Source organism: Bubalus kerabau, chromosome 6, assembly GCF_029407905.1.
Source record: "Bubalus kerabau isolate K-KA32 ecotype Philippines breed swamp buffalo chromosome 6, PCC_UOA_SB_1v2, whole genome shotgun sequence".
Taxonomy (NCBI): domain Eukaryota; kingdom Metazoa; phylum Chordata; class Mammalia; order Artiodactyla; family Bovidae; genus Bubalus; species Bubalus kerabau.
Window position 1 is genome coordinate 49,904,809 of NC_073629.1, and position 27,061 is coordinate 49,931,869.

Sequence of the window (27,061 nt, forward strand, 5' to 3'; positions counted from 1 at the left end):
ATAAGTAAAGCCAAAGGAAAAATATATAAAATTCCATAGTTTGTAAAAGGATATATAAGTCTTCTCTATATTAATTATACAAAGGACTCAAATTACTTGTGCACAAAGCTCACAGAAAGAGAAATTAGCAATAAAACTGATCTAGCTAAAGTTGATGTGCTAGCAGCAATAAACAAATACTTCAATTATATTAATGCTTTACGTCTCAGGATTCTTTAGATTTCTTAGGATTCTTTAGAAGATTTCTCACTGGGACACACACACACACACACACACACAAACTGGCCAGACTCTCCCTACAAATCCCCTTCAGGGACACCAGACAATCAACAATCCCACAACTTGGCTTCTGACAAGTTAAATATGAATACATAGCCAAGAGTGACTGCTTGAGGAAAGCTCTAACATGAATGACAAAGATCAGAATAACAAAGGACAGTGAAAGTCAAAGACTTGAAAGAATGACTACTACCAAAAATGAACATTCATACAAAAAGACAGTACTTGGAAATAAAACAAAAATTCACTGGATGATAAAAGAAATCTCCTAGAATATACAATAAAATGTCAGAGATGTATATAGAAGAGAAATTACAGTCAGATGATCAGTCCAGGAAGTCCAACACTCAACTAGTAAGAATTCCAGAAAAAAAAAATGGAGAGGAAGAACTTTTTTAAAAACACAAGAAATTACTTTGGAATGAAGAATGAGACTGAAAGAGTCACAATGACAAGGAATGCAAAAAAAAATTCACACTAACATTCAGTGAAATGCCTAAACCCTAGCAATACAGAATCAATAATAAAGAAATAATAAAGCTTCCAAAGGGGGTAAAAGCAGATCTGCTACTAAGGGTGGGCAACCAGCACAGGAATGGGCCTAACACCCAATGTGGAAACTGGATCAGTAGTTTCTAACCTTGGCTACACAGAAGGATTACCTGGGATGCTTCAAAAAAGGAATAACTAATTGAATCAGAATCCCGAGGGGTAGACCCAGGCATTAGTAGTTCTCAAAATTCCCCAGATGAGTCTAATTATTCTGCAGCCAGGGTTGAGAACCACAGAGCCCTATAGAAGACAATAGGGTGATGCTTTCCACATTCTGACAAAAAGTGATTTCTAATTTAGAATGCATAAATAAAGCTAAATTACCAATCAAGTGTGAGAACAGAAGACTTTATCAGACCTACAAGTTCCCAAAATTTTACTTCCCTTGTAACCTATTCTCAGAAGAAGATTGCATCTGCCAAAAAGACAAAGTAAACTGAGGAAGAGGAAAACCAAAGATCCAGAAGACACGAGTTATTCAATGCAGGAGAGGAAGATGAAAAAAATTCCTAAGATCATGATAAAAGTAAATTCAAACATGACTGCTATTTAGTGGAGCTAAAGCACAATCAATCCTGATGAGAGCAGGAAGACAGAAAACTAACAAGAGGTATGGGGAGGGATGGTAAGAGAAATAAAAATCAGTAAGTTATCTGATGTGTTTGGCATATTACAAAATTGAGATTTTAAACTGTTGACAATAAGCTTGAGCTGAATTAGTAAGTAGGCAAAAAATTAATGTACACAAAAACCTGCAGTTTATAAATGGCAGGAAAAACAAAAAGTTGTATGTAAAAGAAACTACAAAAGAGCATGTGGCTCAGCTGTAAATAATAATCAAAATTATGTAAACAATAAATTTTGATTTAACAAAAAACTGTGATACAACATTGAGAGAATGAGCATGGACAGGCATAGGACTGTAAAACAGCTAACTCTCATCTTCTAAGAGATAAAGAAATACACACATAGTGTCTAAAACTGAAAATCTAGAGACAGCAATGTAAGTATGTTACAAAGAAATGCAGACAAAGTAAGAGATGAAACAGTAAAAACAGAAGGCAAGCGGCTCCAGGAATCACAGAGGATTGATGGCTTTGTGATTAAGTTCTGTAAGGTTATTTGATATTAAACTATATTCATGCTTTACTTCTTAAGCTATCCATACATTATCTTGATTAAAATAAAAAGCCATGGGGCTAACCAAAGGATTCAGGGAATCCTGAGTTGAATACTGGCATCTATACCCCATTGACTAGCCTGCCAGGCTCCTCTGTTCATGGAATTCTCCAGGCAAAAATACTGGAATAGGTAGCCCATTCCCTTTTCCAGGAGATCTTCCCAACCCAGGGATTGAACCCAAGTCTCCTTCACTGCAGGTGGATTCTTTACCATCTGAGCCACTAGGAAAGCCCCGGGACACCCATACACGTATTCTAAGGCATGTGGAATTTACACGTTCAGAGATCTGTGGTTGGGGCCTTACTCCCATGCAGACAATCTTCTTAGTTTTCCTAGAGACAGGAGTCAGAAAATACCTGCATAAAACATTCTTCCTCTCCTACAAATCCTCTTAAATCAGGAATCAAGGATGTCAAAGAAAAAAAAAAACCTTCAAAATTTGGGAGCATTTAAAAATTTTAAGTACTGTCATTTAAAAAGTTATCTTAAATGTTTTAAGAAATTTTCTGATAAAATACTACATGCCAAGAAACAAAATTTCAAGAAAAAATTTTCTACTGACATTCAAATTGGTATTATCACAAGGAATAAATCCTTTATTTACAGATAAAAGTTAATATCACAACTGTTATTTTTGTTTTTAAATTCAAAGTCATCTATTACAGCAATTAATAATATAATATGTACAAAGACTATAAAAAACATACACAAAGCACTAACTTCAGAAACTGAAGGAAATGCCTTATAATTTTTGTTTAATAAACATTCACAACATTATTCCCTGAAATGCTTTGATATTTTCCTCAAATTATCTCATTAATATCAGACATCCAATTTGGTGACTTAAGTTTCCACTACAGAATTTAATATACAGCACATCCCTTTTTTTTTTTTCTTTTTGGCCACGTCACACAGCACCTAGGATCTTAGTTCCCAACCAGGAACCAGATCACTGGCCCTGCAGTGGAAGCACAGAGTCTTAACCACTGGACCACCAGGGTGTCCCATAATTTTCCGTTTAGAGTCACCTTGTCTCTGACCCTAAACTGCCAGCTCTGCTAGGGTCTCTCCTGTTCACTAACAGGTACATCTTCATCTCTGCCTATGGCACAAGGGAGACAATCAAGCAATAGCTACTAAATACATGAACAAAGACATAATTGACTTATGTTATTTATACCTAATTAGAATCTATTTCTTGCTTAAGATAATCTTAAATATGACACAAGTTAGTATTTCATACAAAAAAGGAGGAAGATGAAAAGTACCTTTCAATGAGCGTCCCATTTTGAATCATCCAAACATCACAGTATGTTCGAGACACCAGCATAACAGCAATAAGTATCAAGTAACCTGTCTAAAATAAACCAGGTAGAGTAAATCAATTACGTGCATTTTAGAAAGTTAAAAGAAACATTACTTTGATAAAGATTTTTGGTTTCTAAATTCAAAGCTTTACTCTACTGTAGTTGGCTGACATTTTACTGATAGGTAACTTTTTTTAATATAAATTTATTTAATTGGAGGTTAATTACTTTACAGTATTGTATTGGTTCTGCCATACATCAATATAATTTTGAAAGAAGTTTAAATATATATTACAAATGGAAAAGGCCTTGTAGATCAGTTAATCTAACTTTTTCATCCAGAATTAAAAAGTGCTTCCAGCTCAAGATGGTGGAGTAGAAGGATGTGCCCTCATCTCCTCCTGCGAGAACACCAAAATCACAAGTAGCTGTTGAACAACCATCGACAGGAGGATGCTAGAACCTACCAAAAAGAGACACCCTATATCCAAAGACAAAGAAGAAACTGTAGCAAGACGGTAGGAGGGGCACCACAATCATGATAAAATCAAAGCCCATACTCGCCAAGTGGGTGATCCATAAACTGGAGAAAAATAATACCAAAAGAAGTTCTGCCCCTGTTGTGAAGGTTCTGAGCCCCACGTCAGGCTTCCCAGCCTGGGGATCTAATAAAGGGACTAGGAATCTCCAGGGTATCTGACCTTGATGGCCAGTGGTATTTGATTACAAGACTTCCACAGGACTGGGGGAAACAGAGATTCCAGTCTTGGGAACATGAACGTGAACGTGAAGTCACTCAGTCGTGTCCGACTCTTTGCAACCACATGGACTGTAGCCTACCCGGCTCCTCTGTCCATGGGATTTTCCAGGCAATAGTACTGGAGTGGATTGCCATTTCCTTCTCCAAGGGATCTTCCCAACCCAGGGATCGAACCCGGGTCTCCCACATCGTAGACAGGCGCTTTACCGTCTGAGCCACCAGGGAAGTCTAGGGAGGGCACAGACAAAACTCTGCACACACCAAGACTTATATGCAGAGTACATCATGAGAAACGCTGGACTGGATGCAGCACAAGCTGGAACCAAGATTGCCAGGAGAAATATCAATAACCTCAGATATGCAGATGACACCACCCTTATGGCAGAAAGCGAAGAACTAAAGAGTCTTTTGATGAAAGTGAAAGGGGAGAGTGAAAAAGTTGGCTTAAAGCTCAACATTCAGAAAACAAAGATCATGGCATCCGGTCCCATCACTTCATGGGAAATACATGGGGAAACAGTGGAAACAGTGTCAGACTTTATTTTGGGGGGCTCCAAAATCACTGCAGATGGTGACTGCAGCCATGAAATTAAAAGACACTTACTCCTTGGAAGAAAAGTTATGACCAACCTAGATAGCATATTAAAAACCAGAGACATTACTTTGCCAGCAAAGGTCCGTCTAGTCAAGGCTATGGTTTTTCCTGTGGTCATGTATGGATGTGAGAGTTGGACTATAAAGAAAGCTGAGCGCTGAAGAATTGATGCTTTTGAACTGTGGTGTTGGAGAAGACTCTCGAGAGTTCCTTTGGACAGCAAGGAGATCAAATCAGTCCATCCTAAAGGAAAATCAGTCCTGAATGTTCATTGGAAGGACTGATGCTGAAGCTGAAACTCCAGTACTTTGGACACCTGATGCGAAGAGCTGGCTCATTTGAAAAGACCCTGATGCTGGGAAAGATTGAAGGCGAGAGGAGAAGGGGATGACAGAGGATGAGATGGCTGGATGGCATCACCAACTCAATGGACAGGACTATGAGTAAATTCCGGGAGTTGGTGATGGACAGGGAGGCCTGGTGTGCTGCAGTCCATGGGGTCGCAAAGAGTCAGATGCAACTGAACTGAATTGAACTGAAGACTCAGAGGAAAGGAGTAGCGATCCACAGGAGACTGAAACACAAGTCCCTGCTAGTGTTGGGAGGGCTTCCTGCAGAGGCATGGGTCAGAGGGGTCCCTACAGGGACGCGGGCACTAGGAGGGGACGGTCCCTTTGGTGTAAACCCTCTTGAAGGTCACCATTAACCAGAATTACATTAAAAAGTGAATCCTAGGCAGGTCAATGATTTGCCTTCACATAATCAATGACAGAAACCAGCAATATAACCTAGACTACCTAGATTACAATGTATTGTGATTTTCCTATGTTTTGAATATGCGATTCTAATAAAGAAAAATGACAACTACCAACATACAGTTATCAACAAATACTGAAGACTAAAATTTTGCTTAAGTAGAATAAATTTGGTTCAATTTGTTAGGAAAACCTTTAATAGGCAGTGCCCCTGCCCTAGCAGGGCTTTCAATTTAGTTATTAAGGCAAGATTTACACACAACAAGAAAACAGACCAATATAAGTAAGTATATTTGCATCGCTTCTTGGAGTAAGTGGCAAATTGGAAGGTGTGAAGTAACAAAAGAGGGTTATGACATTAGAAATACATCAAATAAACCAAGTAAACCAAAAAGAGAATGAGGATTATGAGTTAAAAAAAAGATTTAATGGAGAATAAAAAATAGATTAAAACCACATGAATTATCATATCCAGCAGAGCTTAAAAAACTACTGCAAGCTTTCGGCTTGAACAAAATATTAAAAACTGTTGTTTAAAGAACATTACTTAAGCAATGCTGGGAGAGAGAGATTACTGAGGATAGATGAGAGACTGAGTCGCTGGTGAGGAGTAACTGTCTTGTGTGCGGGACGAGAATCCACACTCCAGTCTCTAACTCCCACACACACCCACTCAAAGCCGACCTTAATCTTTCTAAATTGGAAGAATATATACAGCAACACAGAAGCTAACATCAGAGAGGAGGGGTATGGCAGGGGAAATGTTTGCTGGATAAAGTGTTTGATTTTGAATTTACAGAATTGAGGGGCAAACGCATCTACGACTTCTGCAATTTTTGCAAACAAATCTTGTTTTCAAAAAAGGTGAAGGTACTAAAAATGTGAAAGACAAGGCAGGGAGTCAAAAACACAGAAGTAACAAATGAATCCATAAGAAAGAAAACAACGTCAAAAAAGAATCTATGGGACTGAGCTGTAACAGCTGCTCCCCCAACGTTTCCCAGAGTTGGCTGGCAAGAAGGGTACCATCTTCCTACCTGGTCCCACCACCTCAAAGTTAGGTATTAAACTGACAACAGAAGAACCCATTGATTTTTAATAAATGCTCTCTGTAGATGACACTCTAGCTATAATGCTAACTTTTAGTTCAGACCTTAAATGCAGTCTCAGTCCTAAATTAATCATTTGAGGAATAAAGGTAACATTAGACAAAGACGGTTTATATTTTCCTTTATGTACTTTGCTTATTCTTAAAATAACTACCAAGTTTATTTGGCTCACTTTAGCAAAATCTACTAAACTTTTGACTACTGACCATCCGGAAATGCATTTTTTGTGCAAAAGATGTCCTTAGAATCACCATAATTCCGTTCCTGGGTTTGCAGAATATGTCAGAAACTAAAGATCACCCTGATTTAGGCAGTCTCTCACCTCATGATATAGATGAACTTCCATATATTCATATGCAGTATTTTTATTTATTCCATAATCTCTATCTCTACATCTAATTTATCTGTGATTTCTACTGGAGTTTATTTCACTTTCTTGAACTCAAGTTAAGCTTGGATTTTTCTGTCTCTCAAACATGATTCATAAAATGGCTCTGTGGCATGGATATACCTTGACAGAACTGGAAGGTTGGCCAAGTTAGGCTTGTCAAGCTACGTACTAACTCCCAGAGATCTATCCAAAGTCTCACATTCATTTTATATTCAGCAAACCCCTGCCTAAAGGTTAAATGAACATTAAGCTATCAAGTGATGGAGGGGGAGGGGTACATGTAACACAAATCTTTCCAGCGAAGCTTATATTTTAAATAAAGATTCTTCAAAGTCAGGTAGGTTGTGGAAAGAGGAAACAATTAACTATCCCTGGAAGATACATGGGGCACCTTCACAAAGAAGATAATGAGCATAAACATGGTGTCATTAAAAAATAAGAACACAGGGCCTGGCTATAAAACAGCAAAGAATCTTATAAGTAGATGATATTGAAAAGAAAAGTAAAGTCAGGTGGTGATTTATAAGATAAAAGAAGCCAAATGTCCTTGTAAGTGTTTCAGAAAGAAAGACTAGTTAGAAAAGAAGACCAATTAAGAGATTATAATAATCTAAGTAATAGAGAACAGTATAAAAGGAAAGTAAGGGACTAATCAAAGAGAAACTCAAGGATACTCGGGAAAAAAAAAACATTTAAAATATAAGGGATGAAGCAGATTTAAAAAGTGCATATCTAACTTTCCTCCATGAAACACATACTGTTGTTCAGTCACTAAGTCATGTCTATCTCTTTGCGACCCATGGATTGCAGCACACCAACTTCTCTGTCCTTCACTATCTTCTGGAATTTGCTCAAATGCATGTCCACTGAGTTGGTGATACTATCTAAACACACATTATCTCTATCTAATTAGGAAAAAAACAAATGTTATTACATTACTTTTTAGAGTTTCTTATGGGTAGAGTCAACAAGACACGATGCTAAGTGAGGGGAAGGAGAGCAAGCCCAGTGTATGGAGGAATGTGTCTTTTCTCTGAGAATTACAGTGCTTTAATGTCTAACCCTTTTCTTGTTGTCACTAGATTATAAGGCTAATGATTTTTAAAATGTGAAGAATAGGAAACAATTATGTTTGAAGAAGACAAATTTGGCAGAAAAGATTTTAAAAGGAGAGATTCTTTGAAATGAGGCCAATTGAAAAACACTGTAGTATCTAGGTAAGAATATTCAGAAAGAAAAATTAGCAGATACCAGTGACTAAAAGGATGACAGGTATGTATGGAGACGAGAGTCAAAGGTGATAATATTCCCAGTTGTACAAAAGGAGAATACTAAGGTAATTAAAGATGGAGAACACAGTATTATTTTATTTTTTAATCATTAAAAATAATAAATAGTGACAAAGATAATCTTGATAGAAGGGCAAAGGAAAGAATAATAAACCTTAATTCCGACAACCAGTTCACTTCCTAAAAATAAAGAATTCAGGTATCTTAAAAACATTAAATCAAATATGAAAAAGCAACCTTCAAACATATTTCGTATCAATGTTACTTGTTAACATCTTAATGTAATAAAAAGATCTTTCTAAATTTAATCTTGTCTTCAATATAACAAAGCAACACCATTTAGGATAGCTGTACTGAAGTACTCCAGTATTTCACATAAAATATAATAAAATAATATTTCACAAGCAATAGAAAATCATTTAAAAACTGGCACTGAACAACAGTGATATTTGACTTGTAGCAGAACAAAGGCTTTATAATTTTGTTGTTCTGACCTCATGTAACCATTAAAGGTGAACAGTGAACAGTTTCATAAAGCAATAATTTCGTAAGACTTACCTCTTTACAAAATGTTTTAGGTACCATGATTTTCAGAATTCGCATGAGCCTTGAAAAAAACACCCTGTCCACCACAGCTCGCTCTTTTTTCCCCTCTTTCTACATTAAAAAAAAAAGAAAGAAAGAAAGCTTTTTAAATAGCTATAACAAATAAGATTTTAAAACCATGTTTCATCTAAGTCAATATAAACAACTATCAAGATGGATACAGTATTTGAAGAACATAGTCCTATACTGGTCTTCATATTCAAACATGCTTTCAAGAAAATAAGATATAACCAAAAACTGAAAAAGGAGGTGATAAGTTCTGAAATTTCAGAAAATATATGGAAAAAGAACACTGCAAACAGAAGAAACAGTAAGTGCCAAATACCAAGGTGAAAGCCCATTTAACAACAAAATGGCCAATCTGGCTGGAGCTGTGAGCAAGAGACAGCAGTAGAAGATGAGGTCAGAGGACAACTAAGAAATGGTCAGGTACTTACTGTTTGTTCATTATCCACTTCCTGATTAACAACAGAATTTTTAAAAAATCTTGAACAGGAATTTTCCTTCTATCAATTACAGGAAACGTTTGGATTCCTAGATTTATCATTTAGCATTTCTAATGTGCACTCTCTTCCTTAAGAATTCAAAGACAGACAAGGTTCCCTTACTCATTCAGTTCACATTCTAGCAGGGGAAACACAGATAAAAATAAACCAATAACCAAGTTATTACAGATAGACCAGGCAGGGTCAAGAGAAAAAGAATGACTTCAGGAAAGTATGAGAAGAAAGATCCCTTTGGGTGAGGGCAGTAAAGCACGGGCAACACCAGGCACAAAACCCAGTTCAGGAATAAAGCTGGTGTGCACGCTGAAGCACGAGATGACAGCAGAGGAGACAAGGGGAGAGAAGAAGGGGGGCGGGGCCCCGAAGAACAGAGCCCTGCAGCCACAGGCAGGATTCAGAGTTCACTGTCAGTGCGGAGGGGAACCACTGAAGGCAGTTAAGAGCAGAAAGCCATCCTACTAGTAGTGTTAGTCACGCGGTCGTGTCCAACTCTCTGCGACCCCACGGACTGTAGCCCACCAGGCTCCTCTGTCCATGGGATTCTCCAGGCAATACTGGAGTGGATTGCCATTCCCTTCTCCAGAGGATCCTCCCAAACTAGGGATTGAACCCAGGTCTCCCGCATTGCAAGCAGATTCTTAACCATCTGAGCTACAGAGACTACTCTCAGACATTTCTTCATTGCCACTGGTCCATGAAAACCTAGATACAAACCACTTGCAAGGATAAGAAAAAAGTGATGTGCACTGGGTATAGTGGACGTTATTTACCTTATTAGTTTTGGGCTGTCTGTAAGAGCGGGCAGAAGAAATTTATCAGAACTGGCAAGACTCTCCAGAAGGACCTCATCCTCAATTTAGCTCCTTTCCCCAACTCCCATAATCTCTGCTCACTTATTTACTAACTACTATGCTCTTGATACTATGCCCATGATAAACAAATAGCCATGGTATAGTAAATTCTATTAGACAAACTTTGTTGTAAATGTGCTTTAATTAAATTAATATCTTATTAAACCCTGTGAGTAGTCTATAAACTGAATTAGAATAATAAGCTACCATCCACATGTTAGACACTGTACTAAGTGCTTTATATATATAATCCTAATAAACAGTCACTGCATAGATTACAGAATTGTAGACTAAAACATGAAGGCACTGAATGTGCAGAGTTAGGTCAGAAAGACTAAGACAGAAATAACTGGATAAGAGTCAACTTATCATGTACCTTTGATTCCTGCTGGAACAAAGTTCAGGTCTTTCAAAACTTATAAAGGTTATAAACCTCATCCTACTGAGTCACAGGCAAAAGTCTACTCCATTCACACGTATATGCATTCATTCATTCAATATTTACCTGGTCCCAGGCGTTGTTCTAAATCATAGGGTCCACTAGTGAGCAAAACCTAAAACGCCCTATTCACAGTCGATTCACTCGAGCTAGTCTATTCTCCTCAAGCCAAACTTTACAACTTCAACCTAAATCTCTCCTTTCACACCCCCCTCACAAACTAAGTATAGGAAGAACAAAGAGAAAGCAATATAACATCAACTACCTTAAAAAGAAAAAGTGAAACTGCCCCCCAACCTCACCTCATCCCACCTGTAGTCGATACCTTCTCCATTTCTAGCTTGAGCCTTAGAATAATTTCAAGATAAAATGACCACCTCTGATTTAAACAAAGGACTACTATTTCTAGCTGCTCTAAAGAAAGGATCTAGGGCAAACCATGAAGAAGGTTTAAAAAAAAAGTTATAAAAAAGTAACAATGAAGCACCTGGTATATAATTAGCACTTTACCTGGTATATAACTTCCCCTCCTCTTTTTCTCCTGTTCCTATTGTCACTGCTCCTATTTCTTATGCTGTCTGAAAGCTGACTTTATTATTTTTGTTAAATTTGAATCCATGAAGGCAACTATATACTTCCTAAAATAAGGAAACAACAGACACCTGGACTGGAGGGCTGACTCAGAAAGGCTGAAGAAATATCAAGGTGCTCTACCATTCCTGACACATAATAAAATTCATACCTGAAACCAATCTAAATACAAATAACTACAGAGACAGTACAGCTCATAAACACTACAAGTCTCTTCTAAGAATTCATTTTAAATTCTCAATTGATTTCCCCCACCTATAAACTTCCCAGTAATTTTTTAAAATATTAAAAAACACTTTGATGATATAAATCTGACATGCAAATCATAGGGGAAAAAAAAACATTCAAGACCATTTAAGAAGCTAAAGTAATAAAGCATTCAGAAAAAAAAAATTATATATATATACATAAATTATATATATATATATATATATATATATATATATATATGTCCCTGACATTCAGGAGGCAACAATGCCAAAGGGCAATGAGATTCTACTGATGTGTCAACCAACTTAGAAAGGTGACATGAACTAGAGTCGACAAAAAAGACAGATGCTTGAAATAGCAAATAAAAGGTCAAAGGGTACTGACAAAGTGTAAGCACCTCTGTATATTGTTAGAGAAACTATAAATCAACTATTATGTTGTATCCATCAAAATGTACAATGTATACTCACTGTTATAGGTAAAACAATCCAGCAAATTTACTTTCAGAAACTTATCCTAGAGGTATTCCTGCACATGTGCTTAAATACATAAAAAATGAAAAAACTCATATACTGTTTTATAATATTATAAAATTAAAAACCTAAATGTGCATCAATTATGAGATACTATATAAATCATGGCAAATTTATACAGTGAAGATTCTACATAATTGCAGAAAAGGAAGCAGCTCATATTTATACAAGACAATACTACAGAGTGGTTAAATTAACTAGGTCTATATGGATCTTAAAAAAACAATATGCTGAAAAAAAGTAGAACAATAAATACAATGATTTGATTTATAAAAGTTTCCAATAAGCAAAATAATTCTACCCATAGTGTTTATGGAGCTATACACATACCTCAAAAGGATAAAAATATGCATGGGAATGCTAAATGCCAAAACCAGCACAGAGTTACCTTTACATATTTTGAATTTTATATCCTGTGTATTACATCAAAATCAAAAGAATTATTATTTTAAAGTCAAGTCAACACTTTTTATACTCTTCTCTAAAATTTTTTCTCCTTAAATCTCATGTCTTATGAAAATTATCTCACCTCAACCCATCCTACCAAAGACTAAAACTTTCAATGAAAAAAATTCTAATTGCTTCCCCTCATAAGAGACGCATTCACTGTAGAAAAACTAGAAAATTCTGACAAGCAAAAACAGAGCCTATACCTACCATTTAGAGATGTCAACTATTAACATTTGGCACGTATCTTACCAATATGTCCGTGTGTGCACTTCTTATAAATTTTACAAATGTGGTACCAACATGTACATTGTCTTAAACCTTTTTTTGCCAACCATTTGTTCTAAAACTAAATTTATCTTGCTTATACTATACAAGTAGCAAACAAGTAGATGTTTTTTAGAATATACAAAAAATAGGAAGAATTTTAAAATGTATGAACAAATACTGATGTACTGAATAGTTTCAGTCATGTCCTAAAACTTGCAGGTACAGTGGTATACAGAGAATGATATAACTAAGATAACTAAGCTTTGAAGACTCAGGTATAACTTACATATGAGAGACTATGAAGATGGAAATAACAAGATAAGCATAAAATGTCTCATTTTTTAGACTATGGAAACGAAAGAGTAGCAATTTGATATCAATATCCAGGATATGCAGAGAACAGACATTCATATGAGGGCTCAGGAAGACCCAAGAGACTCTAATCACAAGAAGCCAGCAGAAGTTTACTAGGAATGAGTCATATCAAACCCTTCTAATTTTGTTGTTTGACAAGAACATCGTATTAGTATATTAGCTGACATAAGCTCCATGATGGTAGGAACTTTTCTAACTGCTATACACACAAAACCAGACCAATGCCAGGCATACATGAGGTGCTCAATCAATACATGGTGACAGAATGACTTAATAAAAGGAATTTGATATTTCTTATAAAACTATTGTGGCCTTAATGGAGAAATAAAGACCAGATTTTGTGACAGTTGGATATAGTCATAGCTAAATAAACCATAACCAAAAAAACCAAGATTAAGAGATGCCACAGAGGAATTTTCTTGTCCTAACTTAGACAATACCATCAGCAATTGTGAGAAGACAAATTAAATTTGTACATAATACCTTCCACCTAACACATTAGGTGATAGAATTATATTCAAAATTACACTAGGAGTTCCCTGGTGGCCTCGTGGTTAGGATTCTGGGCTTTCATTGCCATGGCCCTGGTTTATATCCTGGTCAGGCAACTGAGATCCTGAAGGCCGTGTAGTGTGGCCAAAAAAAAAAAAAAATTACAGTAATAGAATACATATATTATAGAATAGACTAGTAGTATAGACCCTACCCACTCCAGTAGTCTTGCCTGGAAAATCCCATGGACAGAGGAGCCTGGTAGGCTGCAGTCCATGGGGTCGCTACGACTGAGCGACTTCACTTTCACTTTTCACTTTCATGCATTAGAGAAGGAAATGGCAACCCACTCCAGTGTTCTTGCCTGGAGAATCCCAGGGACGGGGGAGCTTGGTGGGCTGCTGTCTATGGGGTCACACAGAGTTGGACACGACTGAAGCGACTTAGCAGCAGTAGCAGCAGCATAGACCCTGCAGGTTGACTTAATGTTTATCTAAAAGCAACAACCTGAGTTCCCATATGACCTAGAAATTTTACTCCTAGGTATATACCCCAAGAGAAATGAAAACATATGTCCACATGTCCATATGAAAACCTGTACATGAATGCATGAAAGTTCACAGCAGCATAATTCATAATGATCAAAAGGGAGGAAACCATTTAAATTTCCCACAACTAATGGTTAAGCAAATGCGGTATATCTAAACAATGAAATGAAGTGAAGTGAAGTGAAGTCATTCAGTTGTGTCCAACTCTTCATGACCCCATGGACTATAGCCTGCCATGCTCCTCCATCCATGGGATTTTCCAGATAAGAATACTGGAATGGGTTGCCATTTCCTTCTCCAGGGGATTACAATTCAGCAATTAAAAAAAAAAAAAAAAAAGAAGTACTGATGCATTCAACAACACATATGAACCCTAAAAACATCATGTTAAATAAAAGAAGCCAGTCACAAAATGCCAAATATTACCACATGATTCTATTTATATGAAATGTCCAAAATAGGGAAATCAACAGAGACCAGTGGCTCAGTGGTTACCAAGGGACAGGAGGAGAGGGTAATGAGGAATGATTACTAATGGGTGTGGAATTTCTTCATGAGGAATTGAAATTTTTTAAAAATTAGATAGTGGTGATGGCTGTATACCTCTGTAAACATACTAAAACCACTAAATTGTACACTTAAATGGATGGATTTTATGGTATATGAATTACATCTCAATAAAACTGTCACCCAAAAAAAGAAATAACTGATGAATACAGGTATCTGTTAAAAAAGCTGTTCATCAGAAAGATACCTCAAGCTTACAATTTACCATAAACTCCATTAATGTAAACAGAAGTAATGGCTAAAAAAGTAAAAGCAACTTTAGGCTGAATTTTAGCAATATGGTATTCATATCAAGAGATGTAATAGTGCAGATGCATTCCATGCTAGTCAGACCATTTCTGGACAACTACATTTTATCCTAAACATAGTGTCTGGAGGAAGTAACTAGTACAGATCCAGAGGAATGTATACATAATTAAGAACAATCAGAAACCATGTTACCTGAGAAACACTTGAAGGAATGAGAACTGCTTAGCATGGGGGGAAAAAAAAGATTCAGAAAATACAACTATCTTCACACAACATCAGAGTCTGTTAGAGAAAGCAGAGTAAACTTGTTCTGTGTCTCTACAGAAGACAAAATAGAATCTTAGAGAAAGATTACTTGTACCTTGGATTTGAACTAACAAAGTTACAGCTGTCTCCTAGGTAGTACTTTCCACCAAATGAACAGATTTAAGTAAATACTGGAAGTCACCTATCAAGGCTTTCTATCTTAGGATATGTAGTAGGTTTGGGATGATACTTAAGTTCCCTTCTAACCCTAAAATTCCATGACTTTATCCTAGTTCAAAAATATATAATGAAACAAATGAAGTAAATGCATGAAATCCCAAAGAGTAAATGATATAAATTTTACCTCATTGTTCTGTAATGGTGGTTTTCCATTTTTCTTACTGCAGAGAAAAAGAAAAAAGAGCAAGAGAGCTTTATTTGCAAATTGTTTCCATCATAAAAAAATTATTTTAAGAAATAAAAAGAATATACCAAATTCTCCAAATGAGTTTCTTCTTTTACATGTCATACTGAGACAAACTATATTAAATACAATAGTCCAACTGCCTCTTACGAACTATAATTCACAGAAAATGCTCAATAAATGTTAACTACCACTATCATGTGTCAGGCATTACATTGTAATTTTTTCATACACACACAAATATACTTATTCTATGATTTCTCCCATGAAGATCTGGAATCTATCTTTCCATCCTTGAATCAAGGCTTGGCCATGACATTAGCCAACTGATACAAACAAAGGCCTGAAAACATTTGTGTACTAGGCTCACTCTCTTGCTGCTGGGAATCCTTTCCTAGCCCTGTGAGGGATCCCAGTTAGTAGCCTAAAGGATGGGAGACTGTGTGTCATTTCCACGTTACAAATGAAAAAACCGGCTTGGAAGAGTCAGTAGCACCACCAAGGTTCATGCAACTCAAAGTAGTTAATCTACCACTTGAACCCAGATCTGACTACTAACCCAGGCTTCCTCCCCTAAACAATCTAATAACCAAACTTGGCTTCTGTTTATATACACTACCACCTCACCCTATGCTTCTGTATAATATTGATCACAGTTAAAATCTCTTGTTTAATGTACGTTTCCTCCCAGTAAATTAGTTCCATGAAATCAGGAGCTACTGCAGGTTGGTCTCTCCAAAGTAGAGTACTAAGGTCTATTAGAGATCAGCATCTGTGAAAGAAAGGCAAAGAAGGAAGCTAGGCAGAACTCAAAACTGAGATACACACCAACAAAATTTCAGCCAACCAGGTGGGAAGCCCTGAAGCAAGAAATGTTCATCCTAGTGCTCTGAGACGGGATGAAATGGTAGGGTTTTTTACACCTCTTCCTAACTCAATAAGCAAATCTACCCTGCTCCAGCAAGACCATGACCTTGGAGAAGGTAGCTCTGCAGCTGAGGCAGACCCTAAGACGTGTGCAGAAGGGGTTACCTGGTGTTTCACACTGCTCATAGCTGGACAATAAGCCCTTCTTTGAAGGGGAATCTGGATAGCACATCTCCTTTTCTACTACAAGGGTCATATATTACCCAATCTTCTATGTTCAATACCTACTTGAGCCCCAGAGTTTTGCAGATTGAACATTTTCATTACAGGACACCATGTCACTGAGTAAGGCAAGAAGACACACAACTACAATGCGGTAAATGCTATCATTTTTAAAGTGCTTAGGCATATTATTACTGTTTCTAATTTCAACTATACTGCAGGATTGCTCATTTGTTTTTACATTTTCATGAGACTACAAAACCGTTTCAGAAGATGCCTCTTATATATATATATATATATACACGTTCAAGCATGCACAGTTAATTATAAGCCCATTTTATAAGGCTTTCTAAATTCCTATTTTTAAAGAATTTTTTAAAGTTTCCTCAGTTTTGAAGATACCAGCTATATGTGATTTAGTCACTAAGTCATCTCCAACTCTTGCGACCCCATGGACTATAGCCTGCCAGGCTCCTCTGTCCATGGGATTCTCCAGGCAAGAATACTAGAGTGGGTTGCCATTTCCTTCTCCAGAGGATCTTCCTGACGCAGGAATCGAACCTGAGTCTCCTGCACTGCAGGCAGATTCTTTAGACTGAGTTACCAGGGAAGCCCTTACCAGCTATATAAACACATATAAATTACTTAGGATATATGAGAGCAGTATATTAGAATCCTGTTTAATAGATTACTTTTTTTTTACTTCATATGTCAAAAAGATTATTTTTCTTTTTTTACTTCATATGTCTAAAGTGTAGAGAGAAGTCAATGTACTTCCAAAAACAAGATCTACTAGTAGGCAGATTCAAGTCTAACAAAAATTCAGTATTTTCCTTTTTTTGATTTTTATCCTATGAAACTAGAAAGGCTCTACAACAGACATGTCTTCTACTCATCTGTTTCTTTTGACTACCAAAAAAAATCAACTTAGCAGCTAAATTAAATTCATTAAATAAAAGCATTCAACGTGTTCAAAATATATTACCAGTATGAACACAAAATGGTGAAAGTGAAAGTCACTCAGTCATGTCCGACTCTTTGCGACCCCATGGATAATACAGTCCACGGAATTCTCCAGGGCAGAATACTGGAGTGGGTAGCCATTCCCTTCTTCAGGGGATCTTCCAAACCCAGGGATCAAACTCAGGTCTCCTGCATTGCGGCCGAATTCTTTACCAGCTGAGCCACCAGGTGAGGTATCTATAATCTGATTTGGAGCAGTCACTAAATATCAGCTGTTTTGTTACATCTCAGGGTATAACCGAATGAAATTATTTTTAATCTAATTTTGTGACTATGTGAATGATGACCTTAAACCAGTCTATTATATCAAAATCGATGTTATGTTCAGACAGGAGCTGCTCATCTATTTTCTTCTTGTTCAATAAATCAGCACACTGGATGGCAGTCCTACATCAATTCTTTTCATTGACTTCCCAATAGCTCCGCCTGGGCAGAGGGAAGGAAAAGAGAATCACAGTACCAGGATAAGATGTATAAAAACAGTTTGGTTGCTAGAGTAAGAAACAGAGGCACACAGAATAGATACATTATCAAATGCACGTGTTACTGAAAAGACAGGTAAATTATAAAGTAACATGGTCAAGACTCATTCAGACATCTACTAATTGCTTACTGCATGCTAAGGACTGTTCTAGATCAGCACTTCTCGAACCTTCTGGTCTCAGGATCCTCAAGAACTTTTATTTATTTGTGTTACATGAATACTTATCACACAGAATTTCAACCTCAGAAATTTAAAAAAAAATACTTATTTACTCATTTAAAGATAATAAACACATTATACATTAAGTAAAATTTTTATTTAAAAAAAAGCTGTATTTTCCTAAAAAGACAATTTAGTAAGAAAAGTGGCATTGTTTCAAATTTTGACAAATCTCCTTAACGACTGGCTTAATAGAGGACAAGTGGATTCTCATATCTGAGTCTGTATTTATTCTATCTACGGCAATACAGGTCTGTTGTTGCTGTTTAGTTGATAAAGTCGTGTCTGACTCCTTGTGACTCCATGGACCGTAGCCCACCAGGTTCCTCTGTCCATGGGATTTCCCAGGCAAGAATACTAGGTAGCTGTAAAACAGGAGTATTCTAGAAGTGTGGACATTCTTCTGTGATACTATAATGTGGCAATGCAGTCTGAAAATTGTATCAATAAACTTATACTCTGATACAATAAAATTCACTAATCTACATTATATTCCATTTTCAATGGCTCTTTTTACCCATTCTAGATTTTCTAAGATCAGGTACTAGTCATTTGGACAATAATGCTTCACTGAGTTCAACTGCAGGCCTTCCAAATGCAACACATTTTATTATACAATGTTTTTCAAAATTACACTTGTTAATATTGCCGCCAATCTTACCAGAAAGGAAGGCCTTAAGCACTGGGAAGCTAGCAAGCTCATGGTAGCAAACAACTTTTTCAAATTCCGATTTTTCACTTGAAAGCCTAAATTATAATATTAGCAACAAATACTGCCAGTTGTTTTTCCTTGAAGGCAATACAAGAAAATGTCTGCAATATTCAAGGCTGAATAAACACAGTTATTCAGTCTTTCTTCCAAGTAAAAATGATGTCACACACACACACACACACACACACACACACACACAAAGTAGCTAGTTCAGTTCACAACTCAAATAATTGAACAGTGCTTTCTCTGAAGACAACCTCTGTACTTAGTACACTGCAAGAAGTACTTTTGCAGATTTCTCATTTTTCTCTGCCAAAGACATTACAAAAAAGAAAGACAATAGTAACCAACTATTTATAAAAATGTTTATCAGGGTTTTATTTAAGAAATGCAAAATCAGGTTCAGTTCAGTTCAGTCGCTCAGTCATGTCTGACTCTTTGCGACCCCATGAACTGCAGCATGCCAGGCCTCCCTGTCCATCACCAACTCCCGGAGTTCACCCAAACCCATGTCCACTGAGTCAGCGATGCCATCCAACCATCTCATCCTCTGTCGTCCCCTTCTCCTCCTCCTGCCCTCAATCCTTCCCAGCATCAGGATCTTTTCAAATGAGTCAGCTCTTCACATCAAGGGGCCAAAGTATTGGAGTTTCAGCCTCAACATCAGCCCTTCCAATGAATATTCAGGACTGATTTCCTTTAGGATGGGCTGGTTGGATCTCCTTGCAGTCCAAGGGACTCTCAAGAGTCTTCTCCAACACCACAGTTCAAAAGCATCAACTCTTTGGCACTCAGCTTTCTTTATAGTCCAACTCTCACATCCATACATGACCACTGGAAAAACCATAGCCTTGACTAGACGGACCTTTGTTGACAAAGTAATGTCTCTGCTTTTCAATATGCTGTCTAGGTTGGTTATAACTTTCCAAGATCATGTTAACATTTGAAAAATCAATGCAATTCATCCTATTAACAGTTTAAAAAAGAATAAACAGGATTCTTCAATATCCGCAAATCAATGTAATACACCACATTAATAATTGAAAAATAAAAACCATATGATTATCTCAATAGATGCAGAGAAAGCCTCTGACAAAATTCAACATCCATTTATGATAAAAACTCTCCAGAAAGCAGGAATAGAAGGAACATACCTCAACATAATAAAAGCTATATATGACAAACTCACAGCAAACATTATCCTCAATGGTGAAAAATTGAAAGCATTTCCTCTAAAGTCAGGAACAAGACAAGGGTGCCCACTCTCACCATTACTATTCAACATAGTTTTGGAAGTTTTGGCCACAGCAATCACAGCAGAAAAAGAAATAAAAGGAATCCAAATTGGAAAAGAAGAAGTAAAACTCTCACTGTTTGCAGATGACATGATCCTCTATATAGAAAACCCTAAAGACTCCACCAGAAAATTACTAGAACTAATCAATGATTATAGTAAAGTTGCAGGATATAAAATCAACACACAGAAATCCCTTGCATTCCTATACACTAATAATGAGAAAACAGAAAGAGAAATTAAGGAAACAATTCCATTCACCATTGCAACGCAAAGAATAAAATACTTAGGAATATATCTACCTAAAGAATCTAAAGACCTATATATAGAAAACTATAAAACACTGGTGAAAGAAATCAAAGAGGACACTAATAGATGGAGAAATATACCATGTTCATGGATTGGAAGAATCAATATAGTGAAAATGAGTATACTACCCAAAGCAATTTATAGATTCAATGCAATCCCTATCAAGCTACCAACGGTATTCTTCACAGAGCTAGAACAAATAATTTCACAATTTGTATGGAAATACAAAAAACCTCGAATAGCCAAAGCGATCTTGAGAAAGAAGAATGGAACTGGAGGAATCAACCTACCTGACTTCAGGCTCTACTACAAAGCCACAGTTATCAAGACAGCATGGTACTGGCACAAAGACAGAAATATAGATCAATGGAACAAAACAGAAAGCCCAGAGATAAATCCACGCACATATGGACACCTTATCTTTGACAAAGGAGGCAAGAATATACAATGGATTAAAGACAATCTCTTTAACACGTGGTGCTGGGAAATCTGGTCAACCACTTGTAAAAGAATGAAACTAGAACACTTTCTAACACCATACACAAAAATAAACTCAAAATGGATTAAAGATCTAAATGTAAGACCAGAAACTATAAAACTCCTAGAGGAGAACATAGGCAAAACACTCTCCGACATACATCACAGCAGGATCCTCTATGACTCACCTCCCAGAATATTGGAAATAAAAGCAAAAATAAACAAATGGGACCTAATTAAACTTAAAAGGTTCTGCACAACAAAGGAAACTATTAGCAAGGTGAAAAGACAGCCTTCAGAATGGGAGAAGATAATAGCAAATGAAGCAACTGACAAACAACTAATCTCGAGAATATACAAGCAACTCCTACAGCTCAACTCCAGAAAAATAAATGACCCAATCAAAAAATGGGCCAAAGAAGACATACAGATGGCTAACAAACACATGAAAAGATGCTCAACATCACTCATTATCAGAGAAATGCAAATCAAAACCACTATGAGGTACCATTTCACGCCAGTCAGAATGGCTGCGATCCAAAAGTCTACAAGCAATAAATGCTGGAGAGGGTGTGGAGAAAAGGGAACCCTCTTACACTGTTGGTGGGAATGCAAACTAGTACAGCCACTATGGAGAACAGTGTGGAGATTCCTTAAAAAACTGGAAATAGAACTGCCTTATGATCCAGCAATCCCACTGCTGGGCATACACACTGAGGAAACCAGAAGAGAAAGAGATACGTGTACCCCAATGTTCATCACAGCACTGTTTATAATAGCCAGGACATGGAAGCAACCTAGATGTCCATCAGCAGATGAATGGATAAGAAAGCTGTGGTACATATACACAATGGAGTATTACTCAGCCATTAAAAAGAATACATTTGAATCGGTTCTAATGAGGTGGATGAAACTGGAGCCTATTATACAGAGTGAAGTAAGCCAGAAAGAAAAACACCAATACAGTATACTAATGCATATATATGGAATTTAGAAAGATGGTAACAATAACCCTGCGTACGAGACAGCAAAAGAGACATTAATGTATAGATCAGTCTTATGGACTCTGTGGGAGAGGGAGAGGGTGGGAAGATTTGGGAGAATGGCATTGAAACATGTAAAATATCATGTATGAAACGAGTTGCCAGTCCAGGTTCGATGCACGATACTGGATGCTTGGGGCTGGTGCACTGGGACGACCCAGAGGGATGGTATGGCGAGGGAGGAGAGAGGAGGGTTCAGGATGGGGAACACATGTATACCTGTGGCGGATTCATTTTGATATTTGGCAAAACTAATACAATTATGTAAAGTTTAAAAATAAAATTAAATTAAAAAAAAAAGAATAAACATATGATCATATCAATAGATACAGAAAAGGCCTTATGACAAAACCCAACACCTGCTCATCCTAAAAAACTCTCAGACTATAAATAAAAGAAACTTCCTCAATATAACAAAGGACATCAACAAACACCTACAACTATAACCATACCAAAAAACAAAAGACTTAATATCTCTGTAAGATCTGGAACGTGCCAAAGATGCCAACTCTCAGCACTTTTATTCAATATCATTACTGAAGTACACACTACAATAAGGCAAGGAGAAGACACAAAAGGCACATAGAATGAAAACGGATAAGTATAACTACCTTTATCACAGACTCTATTAATATCTATATAGAAAACCCTAAAGAATCTACAAAAAAGCTAAGGGAGTTCAACTAGTTTCTAGGATATAAAATCTATACATAAACATCAACTGCATTCTAAATATGAGTGTAGAACAACTGGAAATTGAAATTTTAAACATACCATTTTCAAAAGCATCAAAATATTAAATATTTAGTATTAAAATGAAAACAAAAGATGCACAAGACTTGCATGCTGAAAAATACAACACCCTGCAAAGAAATGTGCAAAAAAGACTAGAGAAATCTATCATGCTCAAGGATAAGAAGAGTCAATATTATTAAAATGTCAATTCTTCCCTAATTGATCTAGAAATTCAATGAAATCCCAATCAAAATCCTACCAGACTTTTCTGTAAAGAGTAACAAATTGAATCTAAACTCCATTTGTAAACGTGGAGGACTTAGAATAACCAATAAATTCTGACAAAGAACAAAATTAGAGGAACTGCACCTGACGTCAAGGCTTATCATAAAGCTATGCTAATTAGGAGAGTTTGATATTGGAGTATAAATAGAAGTCAAGAAATAAAAAAGTCCAAAGTAGACCTATACATATATGGTGCAAAGGCAACTCATTAAGGAAAGGATAATCTTTTAACCAATGGTATTGGATCAACTATTCCAAATCCTGAAAGATGATGCTGTGAAAGTGCTGCACTCAATATGCCAGCCAGTTTGGGAAACTCAGCAGTGGCCACAGGACTGGAAAAGGTCAGTTTTCATTCCAATCCCAAAGAAAGGCAATGCCAAAGAATGCTCAAACTACCGCACAGTTGCACTCATCTCACACGCTAGTAAAGTAATGCTTAAAATGCTCCAAGCCAGGCTTCAGCAATATGTGAACCGTGAACTTCCTGATGTTCAAGCTGGTTTTAGAAAAGGCAGAGGAACCAGAGATCAAATTGCCAACATCCTATGGATCATGGAAAAAGCAAGAGAGCTCCAGAAAAACATCTATTTCTGCTTTATGGACTATGCCAAAGCCTTTGACTGTGTGGATCACAACAAACTGTGGAAAATTCTGAAAGAGATGGGAATACCAGACCACCTGACCTGCCTCTTGAGAAATCTGTATGCAGGTCAGGAAGCAACAGTTAGAACTGGACATGGAACAACAGACTGGTTCCAAATAAGAAAAGGAGTACGTCAAGGCTGTATATTGTCACCCTGTTTATTTAACTTATATGCAGAGTACATCATGAGAAACGCTGGACTGGAAGAAACACAAGCTGGAATCAAGACTGCCGGGAGAAATCTCAATAACCTCAGATATGCAGATGACACCACCCTTATGGCAGAAAGTGAAGAGGAACTCAAAAGCCTCTTGATGAAAGTGAAAGTGGAGAGTGAAAAAGTTGGCTTAAAGCTCAACATTCAGAAAACGAAGATCATGGCATCCGGTCCCATCACTTCATGGGAAATAGATGGGGAAACAGTGTCAGACTTTATTTTTCTGGGCTCCAAAATCACTGCAGATGGTGACTGCAGCCATGAAATTAAAAGACGCTTACTCCTTGGAAGGAAAGTTATGACCAATCTAGATAGCATATTCAAAAATATAGAACAGTCTTATGGACTCTGTGGGAGAGGGAGAGGGTGGGAAGATTTGGGAGAATGGCACTGAAACATGTAAAATATCATGGATGAAACGAGTTGCCAGTCCAGGTTCAATGCACGATACTGGATGCTTGGGCTGGTGCACTGGGACGACCCAGAGGGACGGTATGGGGAGGGAGGGGGGAGGAGAAGATCTCAGTAATCTTGAGCTAAATAAGTAAAGCAAAGTGAAGTCGCTCAGTCGTGTCCAACTCTTCGCGACTCTATGGGCTGTAGCCTGCCAGGCTCCTCCATCCATGAGATTTTCCAGACAAGAGTACTGGATGGGGTTGCCATTTCCTTCTCCAAAGAGTTAAATAAAGATTCATTAAATAGAATAAATTGCACAGTAATAAAAAATCAATAAATTAGAATTCATCAAAATCCTGTTTGTTTCTCAAAAGATACTGCTAAGAAAAGTAAAAGACAAGCCACCAAGTGGGAGAAAACATATGTAAAATACACACCCAAGAAAAAAACTGTATTCAGAATAAATGACAGACTCTCACAATCAAGTAAGAAGGCAATTCATTTAAAGATTTAAACAGATATATTGCCAAAGAAAATGTACGGATGAAAAATAAACAGGAAACATGCCCCATATCATTGGTTCTAAGGGAAATTCAAATTAAAACCACAATGAGAAACCACTACATACATCCACTAGAATGGCTAAGATTAGAAAGACCGATCCTTGCAAGTGTTATCAATATGTGGAGCAACTGGAATTTTTTTATTCTGCTGATGGGAGTATGACATGGAACACTCACTTTGGAAAAGTTTCTTAAAAAGTTAAACATAACACCCACCATATAACCCAGCCATTCCACTACTAAGTATTTGCTCAAGGAAAATAAAAGTGTATTTCCAGACATAGACCTTACACAAATGTTCACAGTAGCTTTATTTTTAATAGCCAAAACCTTGAAACATCCAAATGTTCAACAAGCAAGTGGATTTTAAAAATCAAAGTATTTCCATAAAATGTATTCAATAATTAAAAAAAAAGATGCATGCAATATGAAAATATCTCGAAATCATGATGCTGACTGAAAGTAGCTAGACAAAAAATGTGCATAGTTAGATTCCACTGATGTGAAATTCCAGAGCAGCCAAATCTCATCTACAGTTTTATGCAGTAGGTCAGTGGTGCCTTTAGGCTGGTGGAGGGGAGAAGACTGACCACAGAGGGGTAAGGGGGACCTTTGGAGTGATGGAGATGTTTGTTATCTTGATTGGAGTGATGGTTTCACTGATGCTTACATGTGAAAACTTACTAAGTTGTGTTTTAAATATAAGCAGTTCATTATGCATCAATAAAGCTTTAATAAAACTCTAAAAGAAAAAATGACCCACTCCAGTACTCTTGCCTGGAAAATCCCGGAGCCTGGTAGGCTGCAGTCCATGGGGCCGCTAAGAGTCAGACGCGACTAAGCGACTTCACTTTCACTTTTCACTTTCATCATTGGAGAAGGAAATGGCAACCTACTCCAGTGTTCTTGCCTGGAGAATCCCAGGGACAGGGGAGCCTGGTGGGCTGCCACCTATGGGTTCACACAGAGTCGGACACGACTGAAGTGACTCAGCAGCAGCAGCAGCAAAGGAAGATGACCAAAATTTAGGAGAGACATTTTCCTAAGAATACAATATAAAAGTAAATTTTGTTTGTTCTTTATTGGAAAAGCGAGGGAGAAGGAGTTAACTGTTCTTTAATAAAGTCAACAAAATATGTAAAATTAATAAGCAGAAACTTCCAACAAACTATGAGACTACGAAAAAGAAACTGACAAAAACTGAAGAGAAGCTTTCAGACAATTTCTAGACTAAGCAAAAAAAGAACACAATTCTGAAAACTTTAATCGGAGTTTAGTTATCCAGAACAATAATTCTGATCCTAGAATTTCTCACTTAGTTCATTTTCCTAGACCAGTGTTTTCTAGACTTGGGGTAATGGATTAACCTCTCCTGAAGGAAAAAAAATTCTTACAGACCCCAGCATTGCCTTAAATTGGTTCTTTCTTAAATATGTATAAGAATACAATTAAGTACAACTGACCCTTGACATGAGGTTCAGGGGCACTGATCCTCCACGAAGCTGAAAATTCACTTATAACTCTACAGCAGGCCCTCCATATCTGAGGTTCCAGATCCTTGGATTCAACCAAGGATTGTGTAGTACTGAAGTGAGTATTTAGTGAAAAAAAATCCACACGTATGCACACTCTCACAGTTCAAAGCCATGCTGTTTAAGAGTCAGCTGAATATATTCTTTTCCTTTACGGCTCCTCTACATTCACAAAATACAATGTATCACTTAAAAACAAGCAAAAACGTTAAAGCCAATAAAAATGGAATCAATGTTCATTTAAAGTGACAGGTGAGACAGCACTGCTCCAACTACTCGCCAGTGCTGGGGTAAAAAAGCAGGAGCAATTATTTATGTGTTACATATGCTAGTTAATAGCTGAGAGTTCTTAATAATACTATTTTTCCTTTGTAAACAATGAACTGGTTTTAAATCACTGCTTTATGAATGCTGATGAGATAATCAATTTATTACTATACCCCCAAAGAAAATTCTAAAAAATC

General features: G+C 36.9%; 1 protein-coding gene across 2 annotated transcripts in view; it reads right to left on the minus strand.

Annotated features, from left to right (window-relative positions):
* The window catches only part of ABCD3 (ATP binding cassette subfamily D member 3), an 81,697-nt gene that overhangs the window by 35,917 nt on the left and 18,719 nt on the right, over positions 1–27,061 (minus strand). For both annotated transcript variants that reach the window (XM_055585065.1, XM_055585064.1), the window contains exons 2-4: positions 15,514–15,550; positions 8,778–8,876; positions 3,282–3,370 (exon numbers count right to left, since the gene is read on the minus strand). In XM_055585065.1, coding sequence (XP_055441040.1) covers positions 3,282–3,370; positions 8,778–8,876; positions 15,514–15,550 — 225 coding nt within the window. The remainder of the gene's footprint in view (positions 1–3,281; positions 3,371–8,777; positions 8,877–15,513; positions 15,551–27,061) is intronic.